General features: G+C 44.4%; 1 protein-coding gene across 3 annotated transcripts in view; it reads left to right on the plus strand.

The window, feature by feature from the left end:
* scube1 (signal peptide, CUB domain, EGF-like 1) overlaps positions 1-9,581 on the plus strand; it is a 119,291-nt gene extending 109,710 nt beyond the window's left edge. For 2 of the 3 annotated variants that reach the window (XM_069671069.1, XM_069671068.1), the window contains 13 exons: positions 335-457; positions 581-700; positions 2,670-2,768; positions 4,618-4,734; positions 4,820-4,978; positions 5,146-5,349; positions 5,438-5,599; positions 5,940-6,107; positions 7,421-7,582; positions 7,696-7,893; positions 8,224-8,376; positions 8,504-8,583; positions 9,429-9,581. In XM_069671069.1, the coding sequence (XP_069527170.1) occupies positions 335-457; positions 581-700; positions 2,670-2,768; positions 4,618-4,734; positions 4,820-4,978; positions 5,146-5,349; positions 5,438-5,599; positions 5,940-6,107; positions 7,421-7,582; positions 7,696-7,893; positions 8,224-8,376; positions 8,504-8,583; positions 9,429-9,581 (1,898 nt within the window). The remainder of the gene's footprint in view (positions 1-334; positions 458-580; positions 701-2,669; positions 2,769-4,617; positions 4,735-4,819; positions 4,979-5,145; positions 5,350-5,437; positions 5,600-5,939; positions 6,108-7,420; positions 7,583-7,695; positions 7,894-8,223; positions 8,377-8,503; positions 8,584-9,428) is intronic. The other variant, XM_069671067.1, reaches the window with a different exon arrangement.
* The last annotated feature ends 9,375 nt before the right edge of the window (positions 9,582-18,956 follow it).

The following is an 18,956-nucleotide window of genomic DNA, read 5'->3' on the forward strand; positions in this document are numbered from 1 at the left end:
TGTGTTTATTATGTGTGTGTGCTGTCACACACCTGTAGCTCTGTAAAACAAATGCAGTCTGATCCAACAGTCCTGCAACAAACCCTCCTTCATGACGCTTCTGATGTTCAGTTTGAAATCGTTTTCTGGTTCCTAAAGAGCAGGTATCGATGTGAGATGGAAGCTTCTACAGACCGCTTCAAGGTCTCGATGTACAAGTGAAGCACGTGGAGACAGACACGTCTTATAATCAGCTATAATCACTTGTGTGTTCAGATCTCTTTCTCTGTCTTATTGGTGCACACACTGACTGTGATGCTCTGTGTGTGTGTGTGTGTGTGTGTGTGTGTGTCAGACATCGACGAGTGCAGCATCAGTAACGGCAGCTGCGAGTACGGCTGCATCAACACACAGGGCGGATACGAGTGTGTGTGTCCGCCCGGGCAGAAGCTCCACTGGAACAAGAAGGACTGCATCGGTAAGGACCAAATCTGTGTGAGAGAGAGAGAGAGAGGCAAGGTGGTGGGTTCCTCACAGGTGCGTGTGTGTGTGTGTGTGTCCAGGTGGTTGTCATGGTGATGTGACTCTCTGTGTTCCTCAGAGGCGGTGAAGTGTCTGCCCAATGGGAAGCCAGCGCCCCGAGCCCAGCTGACCTGCGCCAAGAGCGGAGGGGCGGAGGTGTGCTCGCTCTCCTGCCCCTCCAACGCCCTCTTCCTCGCAGGTACACACACAAGCGCACACACACACACACACACACACACACATGTTTACTTGCCTCACTATTTACACAGGCTTGTATTCATTTCCTGGAGGCTTAAACGAACCTTCACTGTAACCAGTTCTTGCCTAAACATGAACCGTCCTCTCACCTTATCATCAGCTCCAAAATCACAGATTCAGGGACACACAAACCGTGCTATCGGTGTGTGTGTGTGTGTGTGTGTGTGTGTGTGTGTGTGTGTGTGTTTGTGTGTCTGAAAGTGTAATCCCCCCCCCACGGTTATAATAGTATTTATTTTTATTTGGTTTTGACTTTTTGGTTTCATCTTCAGCTTTGTTTGAATTAGTTTTTAATGCTGGTTTGTTAGTTTAGTTCTCACATCCAGTATCTACACTGCTTATCCTGTCGCGGGGCCCTGGAGCCTATCCCAGCTGTCATTGGGCGAGAGGCGGGGTTACACCTGGACAGATCGACAGGACTGACACACAGAGACAGACAACCTTTCACGCTCACACTCCGAGCTAATTTTAGAGTCACCAGTGAACCTAACGAGCATGTCTTTGGACTGCGTGGGTACTCCGGCTTCCTCCCACAGTCCAAAGACATGCTCATCAGGTTCACTGGTGACTCTAAAATTGCCCGTAGGTGTGAGTGTGAGCGTGAAAGGTTGATAGGCGACACGGAACAGGAGAAGCGGTAAAGATAATGGATGGAAAATGTTTTTGATAATCTAGTTTTTTATGTTTCGTCAGCTTTCGTCAATGATTTTGAACAGGGAGTCTTTGTTTCAGGAGGTGAATCCTGCTGACTTTGGTGTGTCTAACCTTATAGAAACACCTCCATAACTATGGGATGGATTGAAGTGCATTAATTTATGGACCCTAGATGCTGAGTTGTAATAGCTGTACGATAAGGACTGGTTATATAAATAGGTGAGTTTATTTGTCTGAAGTAATCTGGGAGCAAGACGGTTTATTTTAGAGAGAAATGAGAGAATATTGGAAACATATTTATCTTTTTTATTTAAATCTCTTTAAATAAAAATATTCAGCTAATAAAAAATAAAACTCTTAAATTCATGAAGTGAAAAGATTTAGTCTTTAAGTTGGTGATAAATCAAACTGAAGTCCTTCTCTGTCAGATGTGTAGTTTAACCGCACATGCTGCACACGTTGCTGCCCTCTGGTGGCGACAGGTAGCAGTCACACCCTCTCCTCCTCTCTGTGCCACTGCAGCGTGTGTGCTGCTGCGTGTGCTGCCTCCTCGGGGAGCTCTCCTCTCAGACTGCTGTGTTTTTCGCTCTCCGGGTTTTGTTTGGCTTCACATGTCGCAGCACTTTGGCTGGCGCTGCGCTCCTCCTCCTGTGATAGCACTTAACACACATCTGTAAAGTGATTACAAGCTTTGATCGCGCCACTTTTCCATAGCGTGGCGCTCAATCCGTTTGACTTGGCGGCCGTGGTGTGAGAGTGATGAATAGCTGTGAGGCAGGAGGTGAAATATTTGTTTTCTGTCCTTCTGGAGTGAGTCTTAATTTTAGGGGGACGGAGCCACGTAAATTCCTGTGGCTGAATTCAGCCCGGCTCTTATTTAATCATCACGCTTTTATGACCTCCGAAGGCTTCATCCCTCATTTCTTACTTGAAATGCATCCCTGTGTGTGTATCAAGATAGAGAGACAGGATTCATAGATCTTTCATTTGGGCCTTAATTTCTCCACAGGGGTTTAAAATCTCATGGTGTCAGGATGGATAGTTAGGTCAATCAACATTTGTGAGATTCTTTTGAATCCTCAGAACAGTGCCGTGGCCTCAGCCCAACGCCAAGTCAAACACACACACAACTCAGATGTTTGATGGAGCAGGACGACCCGCTAACGAAATTAAAACTTGTAGCCTCCCAGAACTCTCCTCATCAGGCCTCATGTCTCCTTTCTCATGGTCTAAATGTGTGTGCGTGCTTCTTACAGACTCGGAGAACAGCTACACGCTGAGCTGCGGCGTGCCCGTCCAGCCCGGTAAAGCTCCTCAGAAGAGGAACGCCACCACTGCCTTACCCACCTGTGCAGGTACAGTAGAACAATCATGATGGGAAATGAAGTCTGTGCACAAACAGCATCTCATGTGTGAAGAAAGCAGATCATTAAAGCTCCTGGACTCAAAACTGTTACGATCAGAAGATGCAGGTTAAACATTAGTAAGGTATCATGGTCAATAAAGGTGGGATGCTGGGAGGAAGAGCTGTGTGTGTCACACCTGGGCTGTCAGTATAAGAGGCAGCAGCTAACAGCAGAGGTGTGAAAGATGCCAGTAGAAGCAATTTAAGAAGCATTGTTGTTGTTTTGTCCAGCATCGTAACCACCATGGAAGCAGGTCATGCAACTGCGTGGAAGCCCACGGCAGAGGAGGGCCCGGAATCGTATGGACGTTACATCTGATAGTGATATTGTTAGATTGGACAGGCTGCTGGTGAGCAGCCCACAGGGCCACTGACGGCTAATCTGAGCATTGATCGGCTTTATTCACTTGTCACCGCTGAGCTTTCAGGCGTTGTCCGAGGTGCTGAAGTTGTAAACGCGCAGAAACAGGTTTATGAAACAGTTGCTAACATTCATGATGTAGGTTTATGACATTCTTTCAAATGTATTCAAACTAAATTATTTATGAGAACGAGGCTGTTACTGTAACTGAGAAAACCTGTACCTGAGGCACGTCGCAAACTGTCCATCATGATGCGTTGTGACTGACAGGGCCGCTTTTAGCCTTGCATTGTGGCCCTGGAGCAGACACTGATTTTGTCGGATGGCTTACCTGCCTGTCGACCGACCTGCAAGCACCTGCTCATGCCGTTATTGCACATGACTGGATTCTTCCGCAATCTAAAGCTAGCAAGCTAGTCCAATGTTACAATGTTACAATTTCATTGATCAGACGCTTTTGTCCAAAGCAACGTACATCTGAGAGTTAATACAACACAAGCAACGATCGAGACAGGAGGGAACGAAGTCAGGAAGAGTGCGACCGGACACTGGTGCAGACAGGCACTGGGCCTTTTGTTTGTTTTATAATAATCAGCAGCAGCATCAACAAAGTCAGTATAGTCATCATCATCATCATGAAAATCCTAATCAGCATCAACAACATCCTCGATGTCATCATCATCAATAGCATCACTATCATTAAGGTCAGAGGTGTTCATAAAGAGCTGGGTCTGTAGCTTCGTCTTAAAGGTGAAAGGGACTCTGCGGACCGAGTGGAGTTTGGTAGCTCGTTCCACCACCGGGGGGCGACTGAGGAGATTCATTGGCAGAGCGTAGTGGGCGGGACAGAGTGTAGACCTGAATGAGGGCGTTCAGGTAGGCAGGAGACGTTTTTGTTGCTGTTTTGTAAGCGAGCAACAGGGTTTGAATTTAATGCGAGCTGCGACTGGGAGCCAGTGGAGGGATATGTGCCGTTTTGGGTTGATTGGAGACCAGTCGCACTGCTGCGTTCTGCATCATCTGCAGAGGTTTGAATGTGCATGCAGGAAGGCCTGCCAGGAGGGAGTTGCAGTAATCAATGCGTGATATCACGAGAGCCTGTACAAGCAGTTGTGTTGCATGCTCTGAAAGGTAGGGTCTGATCTTCCTGATGTTGTACATGGCAAATCGACATGAGCGAGTAAGCGAAGGAGTCATCCTCCATCAGTCATCAGGCAGTGCAGGTTCATGTGTTTCAGGAAGTGGCTGTGGCTTTCTTTCGGTTGGATACTTTAAAATCTTCCTTGCTTGTTGCCTATCTGACGTAAAAAGTAAATAAAGTTTAATCTGGTCAAAAATGTCATAAATAAATAAATACAGTTGTGTAGCAGACATTTTAGAAATGTTTCCTGACAAACAGTCTGTCTGACATGTTTCCGTCTGCTGTGTATGAATAAAGACACGCTGGCCCCACCCATCAAGCAAAAGGCCCGGTTTAAGATCAAAGACGCCAAGTGTCACCTGAGGCCCCGAAACAAGGAGAAACACAGAGACTCAACCAGGCAGAACCTGCAAGGTAAAGAGCGAGCCGCTCACACTCACAGTTTATTCTTATTCACCTGTTCTTATTCATTCTTCACCTCTGTTTTCTCACCTGGAAGGAGGCCAGTTCCCCTGCACCGACGACTGCCAGGTAACTTTTGTCAACCTCAAGTGTGACTCGTCCAAGAAGCGGCGACGAGGACGCAAATCTCCTACGAAAGAGGTTTCACACATCACAGCGGAGTTTGAGATGGAGATGAAGGAGGAGGAAGCCTCAGGTGGGATGTTATCTCTCACATAAAGTTTGTATTTTAAAGTCTTTAAGATATGAACTCATGCCAAATAGTATGTAGGTTAGTTTTAATGCTATAAAACATTAGAAATATTAAAAAACTGCTACCAAACCATGTGCAGAATACAATATGTTCCATGTTTTATGCCTCAGACTCGTGTAACGTGGACTGTGTGCGGGAGCGGATGAAGCAGAAGCTGCAGAGCGCCATGCGGACGCTCAGGAAGTCCATCAACAAGCAGCAGTTCTACATCCAGTTCTCGGGGACGGAGTACGAGGTGGCCCAGAAACCCTCCAGGGTCCCTGAGGGCGCCGAGGCCTGCAGCACGGGACAAGTCCTCCGAGAGGGAAAGTGTGGTAGGTTTGGAGTTTTACGAGTGGTCAGCTGGTGTCGTGATGTTGCTGCTCTGTCATGATAAAGTATACACCCGGGTTTGGTCCTCAGCGAGCTGTGGCGTGGGGACGTTCTACAGCGGGGAGCAGGAGCAGTGTGTGCAGTGTCCTCCAGGGACGTACCAGGACACGATGGGGCAGCTGTCCTGTGAGCCGTGTCCCAGCACTGAGGGGCAGGGCATCGCTGGAGCAAAGAACGTGTCTCAGTGCGGAGGTAACTGACCATCCAATCATACCAGTCATTCAAAAAGGCCCAGGTGTTTTTTTCTTCTGACAGAAACCAGTTCTTTGTCCTAACTACCAAAATACTGTAGACTTTTCTCTGCCATAGACTTTCTACATTAGAGAAACATACATGGAATATGTTGGGTTGTCACCCCCTTGTGGCCATCAATGCAAACTGAACGTTTGCTACAGCCACAAGAGAGCACAAAAGAAGAGTGTTCATGTATTCAATTACAGAGGTCTTTGGGTGGACTTCACCGGAAAGATAATTACCATGACTGACAGAGGAAATCTAAAAAAAAAGATTGTTTTCTTCTGCCCCCCCTCAGGTCAGTGTCCAGCAGGACATTTCTCCGCTGATGGTTTCCGTCCATGCCAGGTGTGTCCGCTGGGCTCCTACCAGCCCGAGCCGGGCCGCGTCCTCTGCTTCCCCTGTGGAGGAGGCCTCATGACCAAGTATGAGGCATCAGTCTCCTTCAGGGACTGTGAGGCCAAAGGTGAGGCTTGTGCGCGTCTCTGTCTGTCTGCTGTTTGTAAAGTTTCTGTTTCAGCCAACACTCCGACATCTGCCAACAACAGCCAAACAAAGCTACATTTGTTTTAGTTTTTAGTTATTACTTTTATTTTGTATCTTTTCATTGTGAATGCCAATTTAAACTCGCCATGAAAGAAGTGTTAACTCGTCTTTACCACCACATCCAGCCCAGTCAGAATGTATTTATAAAGCACATTTAAACAAAAGTTGAAAAAACAATTAAAACAACAATAAAACAATTTAAAAACAGGACGATCACATATTAAACAGCGTTAAGACCAATAGGAAAGGAAAAGGAATAAGAGGTTTGATTTAAAAACAGGCAGTGTGGGGGACAGCCGAGCATGTGGAGGCAAAGCGTTCCACAGCTTTGGAGCTGCAAAGGCTCGGTCACTCCTGAGCTCACTCGTCAACTTTGACCTCGGGACAGCCAGAAGCAACTGGTCTGTAGATCTGAGTGTCCTTGATAAAAGATGTGGGATTAAAGTGTCTGAGAGAAAGGTTGGAGCGAGCCCATTTAACGATTTATAAGTCAATAATAAAATGTTAACATCATGCCTCCATTAGGCTGATATTTTTGGATTTGTGCTCAGATATTTCTCTTGGCAATCCTTCAATTGGTTTGCCATTAAATTTGATACAGTTATTTACGGTGCCAGGAGGATGATCCGAATGATTTTGTGACTTTTCCTCTAGTGCCACATATTTTCCCTTTCCAAATGAACGACTGAATATTTGTGGCCCCCAGAGGATGTGATGGCGACCTTAGATGCCTAAGGTGGCGACCCCCACAACAATCACATTTTTCACTGTTAGTTGAAAGTTTCTGCAGTTATAAGACGGATTAGATCAAACTTTGTACAGACATTCATTATGAACCCGGTGAGATTGTGAACATGGTAAGCATCAGCGTTCTAGCATTGTGATTGTGAGCATTTAGCTCCAAGCATGACTCTCAGTCTTGTTTATATTCTATAGATTCTTGACTTCCTTCTGTGTAATTGGAGGTTTTTATCTGCAGCCACAAAACTCTTTATGTAAATACTGACATTTGCGATGAGACAAGCCATCTGTCAGCAGTTTCATTGTTAATGTCATCATAAAGGATCGTGCAGATGTGTACGAGAAGGCAATTTGCACAGTGAAGTCGTCTATACAGGCCTTAGTGCTTGTTTATCCGCCTGTTCTGTAATCTGTGCATGAATTATATCCCAGCTGTGAGATGCATCTTAAAAATGGTCTGCTGTCTATATCATTGTGTGTGTTCCTCCTCAGTGCACTGTGCTCCGGGACATTACTACAACTCCAGCACCCACCGCTGCATCCGCTGCCCAGCAGGAACATACCAGTCTGACTTTGGACAGAATTACTGCATCACCTGCCCAGGGAACACCACCACGGACTTTGACGGTGCCACCAACGTCTCCCACTGCAAAAGTAAAACTGCTCAGCGTTTTCATTCAGCCAGATGCTAACGTATCTAATCAGCTCTCTTATTCATTGGTACATGGGTGCTGTTGTGTTGAAAGTGTTTGTTATTTTGCCCTCAGACCAGCTGTGTGGAGGTGAGCTGGGAGAATACACGGGCTACATCGAGTCTCCTAACTACCCTGGAGATTACCCGTCCAATGTGGACTGTGTCTGGACCATCAACCCCCCACACAAGAGACGGATCCTCATTGTGGTACCAGAGATATTCCTCCCCATCGAGGATGAGTGTGGAGACGTGCTGGTCATGAGGAAGAGTGGTAAAGTGACCTTTTCATTTTTCCAGAACAGAACGACAGACAGGTTTTACTCTGTAAGACGATTTCATGTTACTGCACACCTGTTTTACTTTGACAGGTAAATGCAAAAGAAATGGGCCAACTTTAGTGGAAACAAAGACCTAAATTACCTGATGAAAATCTCTTTACTGAAACATAATTCCTTATAAATATTCAAATACACGATGCAAACCAGTTTCCAATCGTCCACAAACTTTGACCGGAGTGATACCAGTCCGATTAGGCCCTGACAGTCCTAGAAATGAAGATGTAGCAGACTATGATGCTAAGATGGTTTTATTCCTTCTCCAGCCCTTTCCACCTCCATCACCACCTACGAGACGTGTCAGACCTACGAGCGGCCCATCGCCTTCACCTCTCGCTCTCGTAAGCTCTGGATTCAGTTCAAGTCCAACGAGGGCAACAGTGGCAAAGGCTTCCAAGTTCCATATGTCACCTACGATGGTGAGTGGTGCTGTGATTGACTTATTTGTTGTTACTGATTTTTATACCAAGACAAAGCTCTGCTTAATAAGAATCTATCTACTCCATAATATATTGTACCTCATCATTTACCCCTGTTGTGTTCCAGAGGACTACCAGCAGCTGATAGAGGACATAGTGAGAGATGGCAGGCTTTACGCCTCAGAGAACCACCAGGAGATACTGAAGGTACTGAAAGATTGCCAGCCTTGTGATCGCATGGTGCCTGGTATTTGATTCTGATGGATTCAATCCAACAAAATACAACAACAGTTAAAAGTTTACACATTTATGTTGATGTTTTTAACATCAAAAAACACCAATTTGAAAGAAAAAAGGAACAATAACATAAAAAAGACCTACGACAACTGCAATGTCACTGTGCTTTAGCCTAGATCTTGGGACAACCAGAAGCAAGTGGTAGACTTGTAGACCTGAGTTACCTTAATAAAGCATGTGATATTAAAAGGTCAGACAAATAGGTTGTAGCAAGCCAATTTACTAATTTGTAGGCAAATAAACGAATAGCAAAAACCAATCCTTACACGTAAAGGAGACCTGTAAAGGGAGGCAGATGGGGGGTGAGGATGGGGTTGCGGGTAAATTAGTGTGTCCTCTGCGTAACAGTGGATCAGATGCCATATATTTTAATGATGGACCCACAGGGGAGTAATGTAAAGGAAAACAGTATAGGCCCCGGAATTGAACCCTGAGGGACTCCAATAAGGTAGATTTGCTTTGGAGTATATAGAATAACAAAGGCTGACCGTAACTCTTCTGTTAGATAAGTAAGACCAGAGCTCTTCTTTGATGCTAACACAATGCTCCAGGCTCAAAATAAATAAATCGCATGGACTATGTTGAAAGCAGCTGTGGGTTCCAAAAAGCATAAGAATTGTGGATTCTCCCGGGTCGGTATCTAAAAAATATCATTAAAACCTTTTAAATAAAGATTTGGTTTTCCTGTGATAGTTCTTGAAAAATCCTCACCTCACATGACTGCTCCAGTGGGTTTAAAGTCTTTCTCCCTACAGGACAAGAAGCTGATAAAGGCCCTGTTTGACGTGCTGGCCCATCCCCAGAACTACTTCAGGTACACGGCACAGGAGTCCAAAGAGATGTTCCCTCGCTCCTTCATCAAACTGCTGCGCTCCAAAGTCACAAGGTTCCTACGGCCGTACAAATAGGAAGGAGGAGCCTCTCCGATCTCCTGTTAATGGAGCCCTTGTCATCCTGCGTCATTCCAAATCCAGCAACCTAAATGTAACCCCCCCTCCCCCGTCTACTCCCCCTCTGCCTTGATCAACACATTTATGTCCCCTTTCTGTGACTAATCATCTTCTTTTCCTGTATTTGTCACATGATGCCTTTCCAGATCTTTAACTAGTAAAACATCCTTAACTGACACCCTCCCTCCAGTTAGTGCAGCTTTTAGTATACGGTTTGACCGATATGGGTTTTTTTAAAGGCCAGTATTTTAAATTTTGTAGCAGAAACCACCACGTATGTATTGTGTGTATATATTGTTTCTTTAAAATAGACCATTTTATACCAAACATGTTCAAGTACTGAGGGTTTAGTCTCAATGTTTATGACCGCACGTAGGCCCTTAAGGCAGAAGGGCCCACCTGTTTGCTACATCAGCAGAAGTGCAATATCTGGCAATATTGATGGTGCATATTGTATTTGAATATTGAATACTAAATTGAGTATTTTTCAAGTCTACAGAAAATGGTTTTAAAGAGTTTGTGGTTGCCATTTTTACCCCTAAGCCACAGGGGCGCCACAACAGCCAACATCTTAAATGTGTCCTCACAACCTGGCAACTTTAGGGCCTGTGTCCACTAACGGCGTGTTTTGCACTGGCAGTGACAATTTTCTCTGCGTCACCTGTTTTTTTTTCCGCTGTGCTCTCAGTTGAAAATAGTTAAACTTTTGGAACATTGCCATGCTCGTCACTTCTTTCTCAACAACCAATCACAATCAAGAAGGGGAAGGACTTCCGATATAAACTTTGTCAACAACAGCGGCGGAGGAGAAGCTAATCCTTTAGTTTTTTCGAGGGTACAATTTCCAGGTGTAGAGAGAGCTGCTGCTAACGCCAGGACACGATTCCTTTGTTTTAATGGTTTCTTTGTCAAATTTCCTTGAGTAAAAACAAATATTATACAGACAATTTAAAACAACTTAAAGTGACAGTAGGTAACATTATTTCATAAGATTTTGGTTAAAATAACACATTTTGATCCTTGCATTTCCTTAACAATATAAAATTGAAATGGTGTTGATGTCTGATCTGTGACTGTGAACGCCCGCCCCGTTGTATTTAGTTTGTCAAAAAATGTGTCTGGTCTTAATCAAACAACCAATCAGGGTTAGCATTCCACGTAACTGGCCAATTACAGCAGCTCTGTTCAAACTAGCGTCATCCAGTTTCCATTTGTGTCAGCAGTACGCACGCAGAGGTTGTGTCTGTCAGGAGCTATGGCAACTAGCAGTACATTTCCTGTACCTCCTTTGCCGACAATGGCATAAACTGCTAATGAAGCAAAAAGAAGGAAAAGCTGGGAGGAGAAAAAAGCTACAAAGAGAGCCCTGAATGAAAACAGGGGTCAGACAAGTGGGAGTGTTAGGGGCAGAAGAGCGAAGTGATGCGCGACAGGTAACGGTAGCTCTTACGGTAATGTGCGTGCATGTTTGGTGTAGCGGAGTACAACAGAGAGACGGAATGTTTTTTACATGGGAATGTTCATGCTGCTTACTGCTACTTTAACGATCCCTGCTGAGGGAAGTGGAAGTCCGCGAGACGACTTTCGTAACCTAGCAACAGTAAGCGCCGGTGAGAAGCGCTCTGAAACTGAGGTTGTGGGCGCTGCCAGCGCAAAAATACAAATGGGTTAGCGGACACAGACCCTTATAGTGCAATTATAGGGCATCAAAGGAATCGTTCTTCATGTGAAAACGTGCTCATTAGCTTTCCTGCTAAGAAAGAGAAGACAGTAATTTCATGTCTGAATGGTTACTATGAAGCGACAGCCTGCTGCTGGTTAGCTTAGCTTGAAATGGTGAAGCAGCTAGCCTCGCTCCGTCCAAAGTAAACACCTACCAGCAATTCTGAATCTGGGTTGATAATCTGTACACAAACCAAAGTGTAAAAACAACAACATGCGGTGATGTGTCCGACGTCTTCTTGGCCGGAGGCAGTGACTTCCTGGTTCTGTTGTTTTGTTGTACCATTGGATGGCGCCAGGCTAGCTGCCTCCCCTGTTATTGTAAGTAAAGCTAACTGGCTTTAGCTTCATATTTAATGGAAAGATTAAATGAATCTTCTCGTCTAAGTAAAAGTGACACTCCCGGTATTTAGTAAAAGGCCAGTATGAGCAAACCAACGTATCGGTCAAACCCTATTTCTGCACTATTTCTTCTTCTCTGTCGGCCATTCTCAGATTTCTGCACCTTCATTAACACGTTGTTGTTTTTTTACCTTCCTCCAACTGCTTTGTTTTCTGTGTTGTTGTTTTGTTTTTGTAATATTTATACTGAACATGTCAGAACTTGCAGAGGCCCTCGTCACAGATGTTTTAGATACGTTGACGTACAAATATGTAAGATGTGTGTTTGTGTGGACATGCATGATGTGTTAGGATGTATCGGCCCACACAGTGTACATGGATGTATCCTGATTTGGATTTCTTTATTGGCCCCAGTGTGCACGAGACAAAGATAAGGGAACAGTTGGTGCACTTATAAAGATTAGAAAGGAAATGTTAAAGTGGGGAACCGTTCCACTTCAGTGGGTGCTTTATCCCTTGGAGCACAGGGAAAGATTAAACGGGGTGAATCAGAAAGTCTATATTGTAATTTTTTTTAAATAATAAAGAAAAAATATATAACAGTTGAGATAAACTACCTGCAAGTAACAGAATGTTACTTTAGAGAGAAATGTATGTGATGTAACTAATATTTGGAACTTTAATTGCACTTGAATTTTATATTTTAAACTGTAGGAAAAAAGTTACGTATTTGTTCCTTTTGTTTGTGTTGTTTTGAAATGTGCCACGTGTGGCGGTGGTGAGAGAGGACGTCAGCTGTGTCTCCTGTTAGTGCTCCCTCTCTGTAGCTTGCAGTAACCCCTGAAATCTCTCAGCTCCATTTACACACACACACAGAGGACACATTTAAGCTTCTAAAAAGCGGAGACTGTATGTTAAACTAATGCGCACAGAGGATTGAAAGAGACAGTGTGAGATATTAGACGGCTCAAACTTTCCACCACCACTATAGTGTGTCTGTGTTTTCACCGCCTGGTCCTGCTTCATCCTTCAAACATGTCCTATAGCTGCCAGAGAGAGGAAGCGTCACCATAAAGGCTTCTTGTATGATGGCATTATACATTACATTACATACTACTACAGTATATGCCTAAAACACTACTCACGATACTATTAAACAGGAAGTACAGTTCGTATAATATGCTTTTCTTTTATAACCCAACTAAGTGTTTCTGTGTCATTCCCGTTGGTACTAATATGTCTATGAAATCCTACACCGCGTTTCGAAGGTGGAATCTATATCCACACGATGCGAGTGGAGTCGTTAAACATGTACGGTGTTAAACATGTACGGTGTGACTGGAGTGTTGGTCTGGAGGTGAATGTAAAGGCAGGGACAGTCAGAACAAGAGGCGCCTGTAGCGCTCGCTGCTTCAACTGTAAGCTTCATCTGGGTGTTGTGATGCTTCCCTGACAGACGATTAAAATACATTTGTGATATCCCTTATTGGTGTAAAAGCTCCTTAACAGTGTGAATCATGAAAGGAGGAAGCTGCTAGTCTTTGTGCTGAGCACAAGGAAGATAAGGAGCAGTGCTAATTTAGAGCTCATCAAGGCCCGATGATTATTAAAGGGCCATGCTGCAGGCTTTTGCATGTTTTAGACCATTAACTACAAATCATGTTTACTGTAAAATGTTTTCCAAAGTGCAAGAAGCCAGTTTTGTTTCAGTTCATGTCAGCTTCTGTTGGCTTCAAAGATCCGACACGTCGGCGTGTTTAACAGCAGATATTCACGCTGATGGAAAGTTCAATGACTGTAGTGTTAGTGTTAGTTACGTCTCCTCTCGCCGTTCCTCCTCTACTCTGCTACTCGGGAACAGAACGCTGCAGGAGCCCCATTTGTCAACAGAGCTGTCAATCATGAGGTCACACCCCCTTTATATAGCGTAGCGTATATATAATAACTAATTAAAAGTAAACTTGTCAGAAAAATGAACACGTGGACATAAATCAGCATGATAAGAACTAACTATAATGACAGAAACCATGTTTGAGAAAAAATTATTTGACGTGTATTTTGATTTTATAGTTTGACTCATGTCCCATCTGTTAACATGGAGGAGGCGGGCTTTATGAGCTATACCGCAGCCAGTCAGCAGGGGGCGATAGAGAGGGTTTGGCTTCTCTTTTACACCCCTGTCCAATTTAAATTAGCATGTTGATGCAGGTTTTTTAGACCCGGGAAGACCTGCTAATAGATGCCGATTGTCTCTTTTCCCAGTGCCAGTGAAGTATCCTCCTGTCGGTCTCTTTTCTGCTGCGTCACCGTCTGACGTCACAAACGCGCCGGAGACAGGATTAGTAACCAGTGAAGATGTTACGGTGGTTAGGTCTTTATTTTATCTATTACTCATTCAGTCTGTTTATCAAACTCGGCGCCGACAAATTTGGAACGATGTTCGAGCGCTGCTCGAACGGAGACGGGCGGAATTTGTAGCTGAGATGAGGACTAGTCGCAGAAGTTACCGACGGAGCATAGCATCGCCCCGGAAAGGGGGCGGAGACACAAAACTTGTGTCAACACGCGATTATTCCCCGGGTTTACTGCAGAGTCATTTGACTGAATGCCGATTGTAGCCTTTCCCACTAAGCAAAAAAGCCGGCTGTTAGCGGGTGTTAGCTGGTTTTTTGATCAGTGGAAAAGCAGCTTTGGGGAGCTGTAATGTCGGCCATTTTTTTATACAGTCTATGGAGAGGACAGATACCACTGACATGTCTTCAACTTGTTTCTCCATCCTGATTTTATGACTTAGGTGGAACCTCAAACCTCCTCTACCTGGCTCTTTGTTCTTAATGCAACAAACACACACTATCCCGTCCATGCACACGTTTTGTCTTCTTGATCTCATGTTCCAAAAACACAGCTCTCTGGTGCAAGATCTTAGCATGCACAAACAGTAACCAAACTGACAAACCCACAAACTAAATGTAAAATGTTCCCGGTGTCCGTATGTTAATTTTAATAGATTACTGAAATGAAACCAACATGGCTGGAAGGCGGGAAACCAATCAGAAACTTGCACTTTGGAAAAACGGTCTGCAGTCATGTGAAGAATTTGTAATTATTGGGCTGAAGCAGGTAAAACCACCGGCATGGTCCTGCATGGCACTGAGCCGGTCATAGTGAGAGCTCCTTTCAAAATAAGAGGTCAAAAGATACGACGGGCGATAACTTTAATGACATATTTCTCACGCATCGGCTGATAATCACGCCCTAAAACTCTCTAACCACAACCCCAAATGTCAGTGAGTTCACTGGATCATCAGAAAACCCTCCAAAATAAAAGCATACTGTCATCAGGTAACAGGCTTTGCCACATAGCTGGCACACAGACGTGTAAAGGTACGGCCTGCTTCCTGTTTGAGGTGGGCACTGTTCAATATGAGGGATGAAAAAAATGAAATGCTCTAAAATTCATAATTGACTGTTTTTTGTTTTTTTTCCTGAGAATGTATTCTATTGTGAAAGGGTGTGTGTGTGTGAGAGTGTGTGTGCAGTAGGTGTGTGTGTTTTGTGCCGGGTGCCTGTGACAGAGAACGAGACTGTGTATGTTTGTACTTTAGTCCAATTTGTAGAGGAATAATTTTAACGTTTGTGTTAGTCGGTTGTACCCAAAGAGAGAAACTGTAACGCAGTGTTGTGCCATTGTTTGGTCCATGAAACTCCAGTACTGAACAGATTAAATAAAACAGTAGCAGAAAACAGACTGTGGTCGTCTCCTTTGTGTGTCCGTGCAGCCTGTATCTGCTCATTACATCTCTTATCGCTCCTCTGTGCGCCGGCACAAACAACCGGCCTGAAGAACACTTCTGGAAAATTGAGCTGACACTGCTAATATTTCTTTCATCTTAAAGCGACGCAATCTGTGCAGCAGATCTGTACGCTTCATCATCCACACTCATTATTTTGTTTCCATGAACTGTCTTTCTTTGTCGACTTTGAAGGAGATGGGAGCGGAGATAATGCGGTTTAACCACTCAGGTGTCAGAGAGCGTGCAGGAGGGGGAAGGTGGAGAGAAGCTGCACATCCTGAGTCCATTCACAAAACAGCAGAATTGAAGGCGAGTTGTTTTGCCCTGTCGTCACCGGAGTAAATATTGGACCCATTTTCACTAACAACATATTTATTGAGCAGACACTGAAATGGCATTTTGTTTCCACAGACGACTCTAAACTTCTCTTTGTGCATGACCTGCAACACTCTCATGAGATCTGGGAACACATGAATCTCTTCTCTCTGTTATATAAAGACATTTAAAGCAACTTACAGACGAATCTGGCGACCAATTAATGTGCTTCGCCATCTTGTGTAGCCGCCATTATTGTGGTGGCATGTCAGCGTCGTCTGCTGCCTGCTGACTGTGACGGCAGCATAGAGAGTAAACATGTTAGACAGCTGCCTCCAGTTACTGATGAAGGCACCTTAATCAGAGTTGCACAGTGGTGCAGTGGTTAGCGCTCATAGCCTTACAGCAAGACGGTTCCTGGTTCGATTCCCGGTTCAGACGTAGTGGGCCTTTCTGTGTGTTTCCCTCCAAGTACTCCAGCTTCCTCCCACCGTCCAAAGACATGCTCGGTAGGTTCATTGGTGACTCTAAAATGCCCGTAGGTGTGAGTGTGAGCGTGAAAGGTTGTCTGTCTCTGTGTGTCAGCTCTGTGATTGGCTGAGTGAGTGAGTGTAACCCCGCCTCTCGCTCAATGACAGCTGGGATAGGCTCCAGCCCCCCGCGACCCTGAACAGAATAAGCGGTGTAGATGATGGATGGAGGTGTGTGCTGTGCTATGCCTTTATGTTACTTGGCAAAGACATGTCTTGTCATGTAAAATAAAGGCATTTTAATTTTCCGACCGTGTGCCTTGGATGCTTTATTTGAAGCATTTTACATTTTTGAGTGAGTTCATATTGGGCAATGAGCCCTTCACTAGATGAGACCTCTCTGTGCCTTTTCTGTGCAGCTGGTACGACAGTAAAAACTACATCCAAGATAAATTGCCTTCCCCGTCTTTACTGTGTGAAACTATTCTGTTTGTAGAATGAAGATCATCTCTTGCATTGATTTCATGCTGAATATGTTGAAATGGCTCATGCACCCGCAGTCCAAACTTTAATGTGACTCACTTCCTGCATTTAAACATTCACACTGACTCATTGATGTGGTTAAACTACAGATTTCATTCAAAAACGAACAACAAAAACGACACGTGTTCCTTTAACTCCTCTTGGCTTGTCTGCACAAAACCAGCAAACCTGTAAAAACCCAGCTCTGTGTTTCTTCTGCACAAACAGCCGTTTGTTTTCTCCTGTGATAAATATAAAAACAGCTTTAATCCATCACAGCGCGACGCCTTCATTTGATTTGGTCAAAGTTTGTTTTCTCATTGCACCTGAGCCGTGTGTGTTTACATCTCTGCTGCGTTACATGACTCCCTCCTGTCATCGTCAGGCCGACACCGGAGGAGGAGACAGTCTGCTCCAGGAAATAAACATGTCACCTCACAAACTTCATTGATTTTATTTTATTCTTTCAGAACAGCAATGTGTCACTTTAAAGTCTTAAAGGTGCTATATATAACTTTCAGAAAATTCTCATCCCTCGCGACACGGTCGGCCGTTGAGGGAACTGCAGTCAACCTTCTTGTATGCGCTTGCACGGACACTCGCACGCATGAACGAGCATCCAGGGTTTTTGCCGAAGAGACACGAATCTGAGCATGCTCAGTCTCGGAACTCACCGGCTCTGTTTACTTTTCACTGACGAGATGTGTTCATTGCATAGTCTCATGTTGGCCGGCATCATGTTGTTCAAAATCAACACTGTTTGTCATAATACCTCAGTTAGTATCATGTTAGCTGGCAAAGTTAAGCTAACATGTCAAGCTAGACTGACTGACACTGACGTACACACTTATTTTATTGTCATAAAAACATTGTATTTTTGTTGTCATAATGTTAGCGAGCATGCTAAGGTTAGCCAACTAGCTCTAACAAAACTACACTGCATGAATCTGGCATTGTGCTTCGTAACCAAACGGCAAATTACTCAATTACCAGCCAGATCAGCTCCGTGAGTCTGCGTCAGTTAGCTGATGTTATCTACTCCACGGTGTTTTGCTACTTTGCCTAACTGGCAAATCGTTTGCGATAGCAGACAAGCTAACAGTAGCTTGTTGCCAGCTTACAGCTGGCTGGCTAACCTTAGCCTAGGGAGGTAATGCAATGATATTGGCTAAAAGAAAACAATCGGTAGTTTAGTTTATTGCTTTATTCTTCTACATAATTAACTAAATCAACACCATTTGTAATGTTAGCTGGCAAAGTTATTTGTCAAGCTAGATAACTGACACACACGCTCAGATAGTATTTGTCATAACGTTAGCGAGCATGCTAAGGTTAGCCAACTAGCTCTAACATAAATACACTGGATGACTCTGGCATGCTAAGTAGGCAACTGCAAAGTAGGCCGGCGAACCAGCAAATCATCACAAGCATCAGCGAACATTAGCCAGGCGGGGCAGGGCGGCTGGAGAGAGCTGGGATGAAGCACTTGTGCTGTGAGAGAAAAAAACGCTGCACGCGGGCTTTGTTTCTATGACAACAATAAGTTGTGGGTCTGTTTTGATCCCCAAAAGCAATCGACGGTCTCCATGATCCGCATGCCCTGCTGATGGTAACTCTAGTTTCTCCCCCGACGACGATCACTTCCTGTTTGGTCAGACGGGCTTCACTAGATAAAATGTATTTTTGTTTTTATTCTTGTGTGTAGTTTGTGTTGTTGTGGGTGCTGTCGTTTGTCGGTATTATCCGTCTCCATTTCAGAGCTTGCGTTGTCCCGTGTTGCACACTGTTGACTGTAGTGGCGGAGAATGACCTCTCGGCAGAGGTACTCGCGAACGCGCAGATACGTCACATCCTCTTGTTTCGTGGAAAAACTGTCCCGAGTGCTTTACATAAAACTCAGCCCACAGGTTGTTAGGGCCGATGGAGGACGTTGGGGAAGGTCTCAATTGATCAGTTCCTCTACTGTCCCTTTACACATTGGTAATAAAAAATGATATTTAATTGATGAATATATATAAAATCTTACATATAGCCCCTTTAATACAGAGAGAGTATTCAGTGTTCACTCGGATGTAAACGGCCTCTAACTCTCCTTTAATGACGGAGTTCACAGCCTGTTTGTAATATTACTGTAACTCCTCAGCTGCTTTGCTGTTGCTCATTAATCA

Source organism: Semicossyphus pulcher, unplaced genomic scaffold (genome assembly GCF_022749685.1).
Source record: "Semicossyphus pulcher isolate SPU_LCO1_2020_fin unplaced genomic scaffold, fSemPul1.0.p SCAF_20, whole genome shotgun sequence".
Classification (NCBI taxonomy): domain Eukaryota; kingdom Metazoa; phylum Chordata; class Actinopteri; order Labriformes; family Labridae; genus Semicossyphus; species Semicossyphus pulcher.